We start from the raw sequence: 13,568 nt of genomic DNA, 5'->3' as shown, positions 1-13,568 counted from the left end.
CTATTTTGTTGTAATGAACCGCAACGTAAAGTATTAAATTGTAACAAATTGTGGTGATGCTATAGAATCAATCGCTATTAATATCTAAGATTAGCATGTAGCTTTATATGCTGTTATTTAATCTTTATTTAGGATTTCATGTTTTTGATTTCACGTTAATTAATAAATAAAAATTGGAATCATAACCAAAAATAAAAATTGAAAAAATTTTTACAAAACAGTTGGATGTTGTAAGCAATTTTGAACGATCGTATAAAGTAGAGTCACGAAAACATTTTTGACTCACGGTATTTATTGGGCAAAACTTTAAATTACTTCCTACCCACTTTGAGTGGCTATTGAACCAATTTGCCAGTTGCCTCCGTCTAAACTCCATGACGATAAGTAATCTGCTTCGATTTATTTATATCTGATAACTTTTACTTGTACAATGTTATTATTGGCGTAAGATAGCAGAATTATAAATTCAATTATAAGTTTATTGGAGTTTTTATAAGTCATATTTTGATAAATTGGTAAACGTATTAAGTTCATACTGTTTCTTTGATGGAAAATGCTTGTTTATGCTAAATAAATTTTCGTTTAAAAATAACTTTATATATCCAATACTCATAAAAACAAGTTAATGTAAATAAATTGGTAAGCCTTTGACAGGATTTGTGAAAGATGAGTCTTCAAGTCAGACAAATCCATTTAAATTATAAAGTACTTACACAAGACTTTATTAAATATATTTTTTATTTATAATATACCTAATAACACTAATATAACCAAAAGCTCTTATTTTCACTTATAAAGTTCTACAGAGTATAGACATAATATTATGATAAGATGAATTTTCGACGCCTGATAGTTTTACCACCAAAGACTTTTCAAGTGTTATTTGCTCATATACATTTACTGTAAATACTGTACTAGTTTCTCCAATATATACACTTCTTATAAATAAAATTCATTTTAATTTAAGGCAATTAAATGCTCAATAGTAGTACAAATGAGAGTAAACCATTTAGATTCCTGCCGCATCTTTGTTGTATAATACAAATACGCCTGGTCGGAAATCAAAGGCAAACTGCAACCTCCTCGCATTGAATACTGCTTCATATTGTAGTTATGTATCGGGTTAATCAAGTGGCGCATTCACGAATCACCAACTTCATACACAGTGTTATGGAAGCGTTTGTAAAGACAAGACGATCTAGTTTGTACATTCGAATTCCATCAACAACGTTCGCAAGTTCATTCAGGATGGTCAAAACTTAAAGTAATGTTTTTTGTTGGATAGACCTTAGATCGATAAGCTAAGCGGTCCTCACCTTGGCTAGGCAAATATTTGGTCGTTCGTATTATATAAAAATTTACTATAGAAAATTTATTACAGAAAAAAAAACACAGAAGCTCGTCAAAATAAAACAATTAAATGATGAAACGGTATTTCTTAATAAACAATGTTGAAGATAAAAATGTAATTGAGATTTCAATATTTTAAAGGCATGACTAAATTGTAGTTATTTTTCACAGACTGCTTGCTAAGTCGTACGCATTTAAATTGGAATTTATCCCTTCCGCTCCCTTTTCATTCAAAATAGCCAATGACCTTTCTGGCCTTAAAATATGTATTTACTTAGTCACAAAGGAATACAATAATTATTCACTATCAACTACGAAGTTTGCAAATTAAACTTACAGTGAAATAATACCTTAATGTTGATGTTTCGAAAATAATAATATCAATAACTTTGCTGAAATTTGAAGACGCTTTCAGGCGTTTGTGTACGGTGCTTAATTAAAATATTTACGTAACGTGTATATGCTTAAGGCATTCCATGTATTGGTGATCAATAACCACGTACGGCTGAAACGAGGGGTTGGGCGTAATGAGACCGGCTGCGGAGGCGTTCGCGCGTGGCGACAAGCGAGCCGTGTCAATTTCGTGGGCTTAAATGTGCGCACCAACATACAACCACAATATATTACGTCCTTTATAGCAGATACAACAAAGTTCATCAGCGATATAACGAGACTTCATAAAAATAATTGAATTAATACTCATGTCAAAGTGAGAGCTCTCGAGTTCATGTTCTAGCGTTCTTGACTAATGCTCGATTTAAATTAGCCCGACGAGTGTCGACGGCGCTGCGTGCAGCTAGTAATAAACGTACCTACTATTTAAATTTAGTTTAGGAGATTAATTAAACCGAAACCGGGTGAACGGACGTCGTTCGCCGCGCTCTGTCAGAACCGTCAATGGCAGCCGTCGCTCTGTTTTATTCTCGCACTAACGCCATCAATGGGAGACGCAATCGAATTTGCCAAATGACGCTCACACTAAATTGGTGAAGAGTGATTGATTGGAACGTTCCACGGTTAAAGTATTTTACATCCACAATAATTGAATCTGAATATATAGAGCGAATCGCTGCGAGAAACGCGAAATAAAATTTGCAGTTTCATATGACGCTTTCGTTCCGCCTGGTTACCTAATTAGATCATATCAGCATGAAATATGGCCGAGTAAATATTTTATGCAAAATTGCATCTTGCTAGAATTTTCACATGCTAAATTTTCTGTTTATAATTGCATCAACTTTTGCTTGAAACTTAGCTGAAAATATTTTTTTAAATTGTTTACGAACGGTAAGTATACAAGCAAACATACTATAATAATAAAACGTGCTTAAATTGCTCTTATCAATCGATAAAACTAAAATCTGTTACGGTCAGTTAAAGGAAAACAGAAAACCAGCTCTCAAAGAGTTAATAAAGGTTATCAAGTTGAAGGTGGACGTAAAGTTAAACTGAATGTTTTATCTTTTTGCTCCGCAACTCGTAACTCGATAAACGAATGGCGAGTGACCACCAGGTGGGGGGTTGCTCCGCTGACCTGACACGCAGTATTAGCCTGATTAGGTCTAAAGCGGGCGTGCCTCTGGAAAAAGCTTTAAAAACGTCGCCAGTAATTCAGTTAGGGATGGCACCAGAATGGCGCTTTGGCCCAACTACGACATTTCACTGTTGGAAATGTTTTCGAAACATCTCCTATATAAAATATCTGCTAGTACCGTATATGATTTATTTCAGTTCTGGACTCAAGCAGTTTTGCTATGAGAAATCGCATAAAAATCTTGTGGAAATTAAATCCGGGGCGTTTCCGTTTACACTCTTGGAAATTACTTTCCTGGAACCAACTTTCCCTAGAATTAATTCATCCTAAGAATGTCTCCGACTACATGGTAATATGGATTCATAGTTAAAGTTAAAGTTACGGTAGTCATCTTAAATTAATTATTCTAATATTAATATATCTAATAATTATTCTTTTTTCTATTGCTCTACTTTCAGACTGATATTGACATTAATAAAAATAGTTTCTTTATAAAAATCTAGATTAAAATGACATTAAATGGGTTGTTACAGCAAGCGGAGTGAAACGCTCGTGAAGGTATTCATGGTACGGCCACTGTAACCCGACGATAATTAGATACGGCGCGCTTTTACAGCGGCGCGACTCTGAATACGAACCAAATTGCCGCCCTCCCAATCCTGTTTATGCCACGATGGCACTCTGAAGCTTCGTTTGGCGATCATTTTGTATTCTTTTTTATATTCCAACGAGTTTCCACTCTGTAATTTTATAATTTATACCATTTTATATTTGCAAACTTCAGCGTACAATTTCACTAAAATTAAATCTAGAAAAATTTACTCGCATTTCAAATGAATTTTGTTATGAATAAAATAGTATTCCTAAATTAATTTAGTACTCTTTCTTCTTCTATTAAAAAAAAAGTAATAATCATTTCAACATACAGATAAAGGAGCTTATTGTTATTAGATTTTGAAGATATTATTTCAATTAATAGAAATATACTAGCATGCGTGTATGACTTCGCCTGCGTAGTCAAAGGAAAGCATAGATCCTTTCGCTGAAAAATCTGGTAATAAAAGTAAAGTAAAATCAGTGTATTAGTTTAGGCATGAAGGATTAACAGACAAACTGCAGATAGTTTAATTTGTATTTGTACCTTATATACCTAACTGGAGTGAAATTGAATATGACGGAACTAACGACGAACTATCTAACGACGAACTAACTAACGACGATAATAAGAAGCTTTATCGTTTAATGTACTTCACCAATACATAAGTAAATTAACACTAAAACGTTGACAGAGAGAAGTTACTTCTTTTGCGTGCGTTCGAGGTACACAAGCGAGCCTCAAACAAACAGAACACACGAGATTTAAGCTCATCACATATGCATCTTTCGGTAAATTTCTCGTTTTGCTGGCTATAGTGCGCTTCAAATTTCGACCAGTTGATTAGGCGTCGCCGGATGCCGAGTTTCCTCTCAGGCTCGCCGCTTTCACGATCTAACTGTGCACCTGCAGTTTTTGGCGCTATTGTCTGATAGAAAGGAATGAATGCGCGCAATTCTCGCTACTGAAATTTTAAACGGAAAGTTGTCTGCTGATTGCTTTTTAACGAAGAAAGTATTTTATTCGAAATGTTAAAGGTAATGGCTGAATGTGCAAAATATCGAACTTGTATTTACTTTATTGTACCTACGGATGCTGAAAATTTATACATAAATAAAAAGATTACCTAATGAATGGTTTGAAATAAAATAAATATTATTATCATAATATAATGATAAGGATCAAATTCTAAGTTTACTGTGTAATTTTAAAGGTGATTTCAGATTCACTGCACCGTCTATAAAAAGATAGAGAAAAACGCATATATATATGAATGTCCATTCTGGTTCCGATCATATTGTATCCCTGTATATACTGTATAATAAACGTGCTTAAAATAATTATATTTTTCTGTTAGTAGATTGAGACTTTACTGTTCTTAATACGAAACAAAACAATGCGTTATGTCCGATAAAATCATAATGACACTATTTGTTTCCCTAATAGTATAATAGTTGTAGAATTTTAAAGAGGAGAGGAGTGGAAGGTTTAAAGTGATTTGTAGTAAAGGCGTTGTCACGACTTGGCTTGTATCTGATAAGACTTGGTTGTTCCGAGAATACGTTCATTTGTCGAACGGACGGTTCGCTTCAATCGTGACTGCGTGGGAGTGTGTAGCGACACTTTAATATACAGTCACCCTTCTTATACTAAACCAAAATTTGCTCTAAAAATTTTAACTACCTACCTACAATCTACATAAATCGTTGTTATTAGCAGATATTGTATAATTAAGCATGATAACCATAAATCAAATAAAAAAACTCTATCATCAAAGCGGTCAAAGCAACTGAACTCTTTCCTTATTTTGTAACTAGAAAATCATTTTATCATTTCCCTACAGTCATTTATAATTCTTTGACGCATTACTCTACCAAATTTTATACAACATGGCTTCCATGATTCTATGTATGAATGTAAGTAAGTATTAAAGGGCTGCGTTTTATTCTCAGAAATGAAAGGAAGTCATTACGTAATTCAGTCTAGGTTTTATACTTTTGCAGTACGAGAATAAGTTTTAACGCACTAACGTTCCCATTGAGCAGGCATTTACTAAGATAGGAAAATTATCGGAGCGCTATTTGTATTTTCAAACTCCTCGATTCTTTCATCAAATAATAGCTCTATTTTAAAACAATGTTCTGGCTGCTCTGAATAACCGTTAATTATATTGACATGTACAGTAATAAAATTTAAGGCTTAGGTAGATACAGATATAAACGAAAGTGACCACTATTTCAATAAGATGATAGTTTTCTGTTCTGTTAACATTAACATCATCATCATCATCATTGAGTTAACATTATTGTTGACGTATAAATAGCACCTATTTTAAAACAAAAGGTTTTTATCCAACTCTACGATCAAAGCATAAAATAATTATCAATTGCGAAGGGGCATATAAGTAAGTATTGAACAACAACTCTGTAGAAAGATTATACACACATGTAACTTCTTCTTTTTGAACACCATCAAAGGCTAGAAATAAAGCGCATATAATATAATTAATGATTGTTTTATGATTATCCTATAGCTACATGAAAGAGAGGAGCTAATTTGTTCCCACGTATATAATCCACACGAGCAAGCGAACAACGAGCATTTTTATTGTGACACTGAGGATTTATATTTTAAAATTTAACATCAAAAACTTCTTATTTACGGTGTTGCTGAGAGCTCACAGAGGTGGGTATAATTACCACATCGTTACATTTTAATTCCCATTAACGCTTCCACCCACTTTACAATTTTATTTCATTTTTGTTTCAGGTACATTTGAATCTACGGTGAGCAGTGGTAAATTATTTGTTATAAAATACACATATTCCGCATTTAATGCGGTAATTGATTACTGGTATGTATTTCCATAATTTGAATTCTACATTTTTCAGGTTAGGTACTTTCCATTTTTGACTTAACAAATTTGATTTTTAAACAAAATGAATTGTATCATCAACTAAAATTGCAAAAGTGTTCAACCCTTTAATTGTTTCACAGGAAAAAATCATTATAACGCCCCTATTAATTTAATTCTGAATTTCAAAACGCTTTTGTCGTCATTCGTAGATTTCGGAAGCGATCGCATTTTCACCCTTCACTTCTAGCGGGCGATTCTCATTACGAACTTTTTTAATCGTCCTTTATGCTAGTGAAAAAAATAAATCCGTTGTGATGCCGGTCGAGACGCCGTATCCCGTGCTCGTAATTAAACTGACACCGTCCCTGGGGACGAGTTTTGAATGTTATTAGAATCTCTTTCGAGCTGTCGCCTCTGATTGAAAGCTTATACTTTTCAACCGCTGTTTGTTTTAATGGAGATATAAGATATGAGATTGAACAATTCTAAGAATATCCAAGTAGAAGATTTAAATGATTCCCATTGTTTTAGTTTGGGAAATTTAAAAACTCCCTGAAATTGAAAATTTAATTGAAACTTGATGTTAAAACGATGCTGCTGCAATTTATTATCACACTTTGCCATGATAGCCGTTTCATCCTTAAAAATAGCTTAAGTGAAGTATATATTGATACATATTATAGGACGTGAATAGGGATGTCGAGCAGAGTTCGTGAAGCGTCGAGAGAGCATGTTGACAGTCCTCGAGCCGCAGACCGCTCGACGGAAAAACAAACAAATTTGTTTAAACATCGACACATCCATGTGTGTGCTTTGAATTTTAATTAAAGCAATAATGAAAATCGAAGTTCGAAGCATTCCCAATTTACTCTCTAAACATCTTTCGTTAAACGCCCAACACACAATTTGTTCATGCAAAACATCACTGAATTGTTGGGAAAAAATAAATTAATTATTAACCAAGCGTGTTTAAAGCGAAACATTGATTGATGTTGATAGCGTCTCAATTCTCAGAACAAAACCAACTGATTGTTATTTATTTGAGTAAATTGGGTCTTTTATTTTCATGCTATCTATCCAATGGTACTGACATTGTTTATCTGGGATACTAAAGCTTGGATTTATAAAGTATAATACTATGACACTAATTATGAAAATATTGAAGGTACATATTTTATTTTTAATGATTTATAATGCCCATTAAAACGTGGTTAGATTCGTTAATTGTTTTATATTTTTCCAAAAACAATAAATATGTCAATGTTTAGAATGAAACGTAATAAAATTAAACGAACTCGATGTAATCCTTTTGCTGACAAAAATGTTAATTATCACCTTAAATTTCCTTTCACAAATTAGGTGGAATTAATAAATTTAGACGCATTTTGATGGGCGGCTCCTGTTGGCCGAGCGCCAAGTTCTACGTTACTTTCTCTTAAAAGTATATCCTCTTTCACTCCGATCCCTATATTTCTTTACTCACAACACTGGCCACAATTTCCGCGAACTATTCGTTTCCAACGTATTCGAAATTACGATGCCATATTTTATTGTAGAGGACAAAACAATTCTTTTTTCTGTTTTCGTTAATTAACCTTTTTGTCGGAAACAAGGTACTTCTCTTTTTATATTTCTATTGAATAAAAACATGTATTTTTTATACTTAATAGAAATTAAAACAAAGTACCTACCTATTTAATTTATTAAAAAAATATACACAGATGCATGGAAAAAAAACAATCAATGCAGGCAATTCAAAATTTTTAATTTACGTGTATATTTCATTTTAAAGGAAAATTTCTCACGTTAATGCAAAACATTATACCAAGAAAATACCTACTTGTAATATGAGAAATGTTTATGATAGAGTTAGTTTTTTAAGGAATTTCAAATGATTTATTCAAACATTAGTAATACAATAAATGATACTTTGAATAATAAATGACAGCAATTTGTGAAATGGCATACATTTACCCGATCATTTTGTTTCGACACCGGCTATTACATATGAAACAATATCCGCAAACCTGATGGCATCCCGAATGACGAATTAAAATATTAATGACTCGGTTATAACCGTTTTCCATAAGTAGCTTTTGATGAATTTATAAATATACTGAAAGTGAATTACTTTACAATATCCAAGTTGCGAATTGAAGTATAGATTATTCAATACTAGCGGTCCGCCCCGGCTTCGCCCGTGGTATATATATATATTCGCCCATATTCACGTTTTCTCTACATAAAGAACCAACCTCGTACTTCAAGGAATGTAATAAAAAAAGAATTAACGAAATCGGTTCAGTTGTTCTCGAGTTATGCGCTTACCAACACATTTTGCGATTCATTTTTATATTATAGATTCATTGCATTCAATTGTTTATTAATTACAATATTACAACTACTTACCCAACTCTATGTATTAATTTCTTTCGTGTTAAAAGTCGCAATAAATTTACAATTCAAGGCAATATTTAGTTTATAAAAACTTATAAAAATAAATGCAAAGCATAAAAAAGTTCAGAAGAACTTGTAAAAAATATTCTGTACCTCGTATATTTCAAATTATAGCACTCGTTTATAAATTAATGAAAACGCCAATCTCGTGAGAGTGCTTATATAAAACTTCTGCGTTGTTTTTTCGTTTAACATTAAGCAACTTTATTTGACTTTTCCAACATTGACCAAAACAAAAACAATTAAGTTGTTTATCCTGTGTTAAATAACTAACCTTTCCTTCATTTATTTGTTCATATGGTTGTACTTTGCGAAGAATTAAAAGGGTGATAATTAGATACATTAGATGGAAGTTTTATCTTTTTTTATCATTAAATAAAAGTAAATTCAGAATTTTGATAGTTGACCATTAAACGTTTGACATACCTACCTTCAATGTGATATCGTAGCGAATTTTTTAAACAACATAATAAATATTATTTTGTTTCAAAAACAAATCTATTTTCATATTAACACATCCAGCGAACACAGGGTGTGCACAAAAGGAGCATCACGTGTAAGTCCAACAAAGCGTTGTTTCGCCGCGTAATTCGAGATCCCTGGGTTGAATGATCCCATATCCACTGAAGAACCTTAATTCGGCTCTTACTGAGACTGAGGTGAAGTGCACTTGGGTGTAAATAAAAAGTTGAACGCTGGTGTAACGAGAGTGATGTAGACAATGACGCTAGACAATGCGTTAGCGGAATGACACTCCATAACCACTATAGGCGCGCCCTGCCAGCCTAACGCTGTACTCCTATTTTACATTAAGGTATTTAGTAAAATTAACTGTTCATTATTAATTTGAAGCACCACTACGGAATATTTGTTGCAAAATAACCACATTATTATAATACTAAATAGCACAGCGGCTTAATTGGGCTGGGTATAAATAATGAAACTGTCTCCAATTACATAAAAATATAGCTTTAATAATAATTAATAGACTGTGGCTTTGTAGAAAGAAATAAACGATTTCAATAAATATCGCTACCTAAATATCACACTAAAAGTGCTCGATATCACGATCTCGTTTTGTTTTCATTTCAAAATATTATAAACTAGCTTTTCGCCAGCGTCTTCGCCCGCGTTTTCAAAGGAAAACCCGCATAGTTCCCGTTCCCGTGAAATTTCCGGGATAAAACCTATCCTATGTTTTAATCCAAGTTACCCTCTATGTGTGTGCTAAATTTCATTATAATCGGTTCAATAGTTTATGAGTGAAAACCATATATACATACATACATACAAACCTTTTCTCTTTAAAATATTATATAGTATATATAGTATAGATGTAATGAAGTCAAGCATATACTTCATAAACAGATATAATTTTATCATAAAGCTATTAACGAGAAGTAGATTATACAGTCACTTAATTCGATAACCTATTTGCCCGTAAAGCAAATAAGAGATCAAGTAATGAACGTACGATTAATTATTTTCCACAATTAGTTTCGAATGGCGGTTCGGTAGTGGATAATCCGGGAGATTATTGAGCGATACCGAGCGACGAGTGTGGTGAGCTTCTTATTCACTTGCTTGATATCGTTTTAAATTTAAATGGAAATCATTCATTGGGGACTAGTTAGTTTTATATTAATAAAAACTTGTTATATATATTTAGAGAATATACATACATATTATATAGTTATTATCATTATAGAAAAAAGGGGCTGCAATATAGGTACTCTAATAAGCTATAGAAAAGACAGGTTCATTAAAGTATGTCTTATTAATCCCGGTTGTTATACTAATAATACATAGTGAGATTGCAAACTATGTATAGTTTGCAATCTCACTGGAAGGCTGGAAGAGACTTTGATCTTCAATAATTAAACAAATAAAAACAACTTTTTTAATAAATCGGTATGATTCATATGTCCAGTAAATTCATCATTTACCTACTGTAAAACAAGAATTGGTCAAAAATAAAAAGCAATGTAATATCTTTCATACGAGCAAATGAGCTCATTTCTATCCGTACACAAATATACCTACTTCACATTAAACAAAATTGATTACATTTTCCGCAGCGGATTTAATAAAAATGAAATCGCGGTGGAGAAACCGAGTACCTAGACGTAAAAAAGAAGTGCCTTTGCTATAATCCACATAAAGGGTACTCCGTTGCTAATTATAAATGAATACTCTGCGCTCACGTGAACAGCGGAGATCTTAAAAAATAAATTCAAACATTTCATCGCGGCTTTTCATTTTCCTGAGATTAAATTAAAGCTATCAACGGTGACCATTGTTATGAATAACTACTATTGTAATTTACATGCCGCCTATCGCGTTAACGATGACTGAGTGGTTTCTCTTAATTATCATTTTGTACGCTTCGTCAGCCACATGGTGGGCTGCCCTGACCGATAGCTGCCTATTAAAATGCTTTCTCCTATGATCCTCCCTCACGTAAATAGCATTTTGCCATAAAATAATTCAATCTACATAAATATTTACTTTGAACGTCGGTATAGGGTTGCTATCGAGATGTTATGAGACTCAATTGCTCTTCAACAAACATCGTCCTGGAGTTGGGACACTGGAAGTTTGATTGTTTATTCAGATACGACCAACTTCTGGAATTAAGTAACCCGGAATAGCCGCATTAATTAATATTTGTGTTTAAACTGTATCCATGCCCTTCAGTAATTAAGCGACTAAGAGTTATTCGAAGACAATTTCCAACGTTTGCTCCAATTTATTATACTAATGCCATCGCGTCACAATTTGATTACAGCGAACGTTTGAGATTCGGGATTAGCGGCAATTCCTTCAAAGATTCAATACAAGTACGAATTGATTCAGTTACGATTACTGAACATATAATTATAGGACTTGCACTGAGAACATAAGGTTCATAGTCCCTTAAATTTAAGATGACTCCACACATGTCTCGATTGAACAAAACACCGCTCGGCTTTCGAGCAATTTTCGTATTATTCTCCCAACAATAGTAATGCGAGACAATATTGGGTGTATCGACATTCGATCTTATCCTCTCGCCGGCTAAAGAGGCGAAGCGAATCGTAAATAATATATGAGAATAAATGAGATGAACCCTTTATATAACGTTGCGCATTTACATAAAAGCAGACACTTCTCATTTTATTTACAGAAATTGGGTTCCTTTTACATTTAAATGATATGTAGTAAGTAATGATATGAATTCATATTAATATTCTTACATAGCATTTCTTTGCATTGCATTTTTTTTTTTTTTTTTTTTTTATGTTATGGGAAGGCAAACGAGCGGACGCACTGCCTGGTGGTAAGCAGGTTGCGTCGCCCATAGACCATAACAAAGGTTATGGTTGTTGCCTACCAGAGTAGGATAAGGGGGAACACGGAATTAAATAATATATAAAAAAAAAAATGAAGCGGAAGCTATGCGTGGAGTGGCGGGAATTTACTGGCCTTTTAAGAAACGATATGCTTTTTTCTTAAAATTTTCCAAATCATAGCTCCTAGGAAACACGGCAGGTGGTAGATTATTCCAGAGCTTACAGGTCCGTGGAAGAAAAGTGCGAGTGAATCGCACTGTGGTGCTCCGCCAGCCATCCAGGTGGTGAGGATGGTAAAAATTTTTATGGCGGGTTGTGCGATGGTGGAATTGTGCGGCAGGAATAAGATCGAACAGCTCCTCAGAACACTCCCCATTATATATACGATAGAAAATAGAGAGGGACCCCAAGTCCCTTCTTAGAGAGAGGGGATCGAGCTTATCAGTTAACCTATGGTCGTCGATAATTCGAGTCGCTCGACGTTGAATGCGGTCAAGTGGAAGAAGTTGGCACTGTGGGGCGCCAGCCCATAGATGAGAACAGTACTCCAAGTGAGGACGAACCTGGGCCTTATACAATAATAGCAGGTGTTTAGGCTCGAAGTACCGTCTCGATCCATTGATGACACCCAACTTTTTAGAGGCCAGTTTTGCTTTTTCTTCCAGATGACCGCGGAATTGTACGTCACACGAAATATCAACGCCAAGGATTCCGATGCTGGGTGAGATGGTGAGGGAAGTGCTCTGAAAGTGAGGCGCAATGTTAAACGGTGTTTTTTTCGCCGAAAACGCGCAGACTTGAGTTTTTTTGGGGTTGAATTCAACTAAATTTAGTCTGCCCCATTCAGAGACCTGTTCTAAAGAGGTCTCAATGGAAGATACAAGCCTCATTCGGCACTCATCTAAGTATTCCTTGGAGGATTTTGCTTGGCCGGAATAGCTAGCATCTCCTGTGCTGTCATCCGCATAGCAATGTATGTTGCTGATTTGCAACATATCATTGATATGGAGGAGGAACAGAGTAGGAGATAGCACGCAGCCTTGAGGGACGCCAGCATTTATCGGCAGGAGTGCAGAGCATGCACCGTCGATAGCGACTTTGATGCTCCTGTCGGCGAGAAAGCTGGCGACCCATTCGCACAATCCCCCAGGTAGTCCATATGACGGAAGTTTGGAAATAAGTGCCTTGTGCCAAACCCGATCAAACGCTTTCGCGACGTCCAAACTAACGGCTAACGCCTCTCCCTTACTCTCCACTGCCTCCGCCCATTTGTGGGTTAAATAAACTAAAAGGTCGCCAGTAGAACGACCGCGACGGAAACCATATTGGCGGTCGTTTAGTAACTGGTTTCGTTCTAAGTAATCCAGGAGCTGGCAGTTGATAATACTTTCCATTATTTTGGAGAGAAGGGAGGTTATTGCGATTGGCCTATAGTTTACCGGA

The 13,568-nt window shown here is 34.4% G+C and overlaps 2 protein-coding genes across 2 annotated transcripts in view; both read left to right on the top strand.

Moving 5' to 3' along the window:
• Positions 1 to 3,466, top strand: part of LOC123691902 — a 144,447-nt gene extending 140,981 nt beyond the window's left edge. The window contains exon 7 of the mRNA XM_045636487.1: positions 3,418 to 3,466. Within this exon, the coding sequence (XP_045492443.1) occupies positions 3,418 to 3,466 (49 nt within the window). The remainder of the gene's footprint in view (positions 1 to 3,417) is intronic.
• Positions 3,467 to 10,299: 6,833 nt separating this feature from the next.
• LOC123691822 (teneurin-a) overlaps positions 10,300 to 13,568 on the top strand; it is an 83,232-nt gene continuing 79,963 nt past the window's right edge. The window contains exon 1 of the mRNA XM_045636395.1: positions 10,300 to 10,356. The gene's annotated coding sequence lies outside the window, so the exon portion shown is untranslated. The remainder of the gene's footprint in view (positions 10,357 to 13,568) is intronic.

This window comes from Colias croceus, chromosome 5 (assembly GCF_905220415.1).
Source record: "Colias croceus chromosome 5, ilColCroc2.1".
NCBI classification, from domain to species: Eukaryota; Metazoa; Arthropoda; class Insecta; order Lepidoptera; family Pieridae; genus Colias; species Colias croceus.
This window is presented reverse-complemented; position numbering and strand designations above follow the sequence as displayed.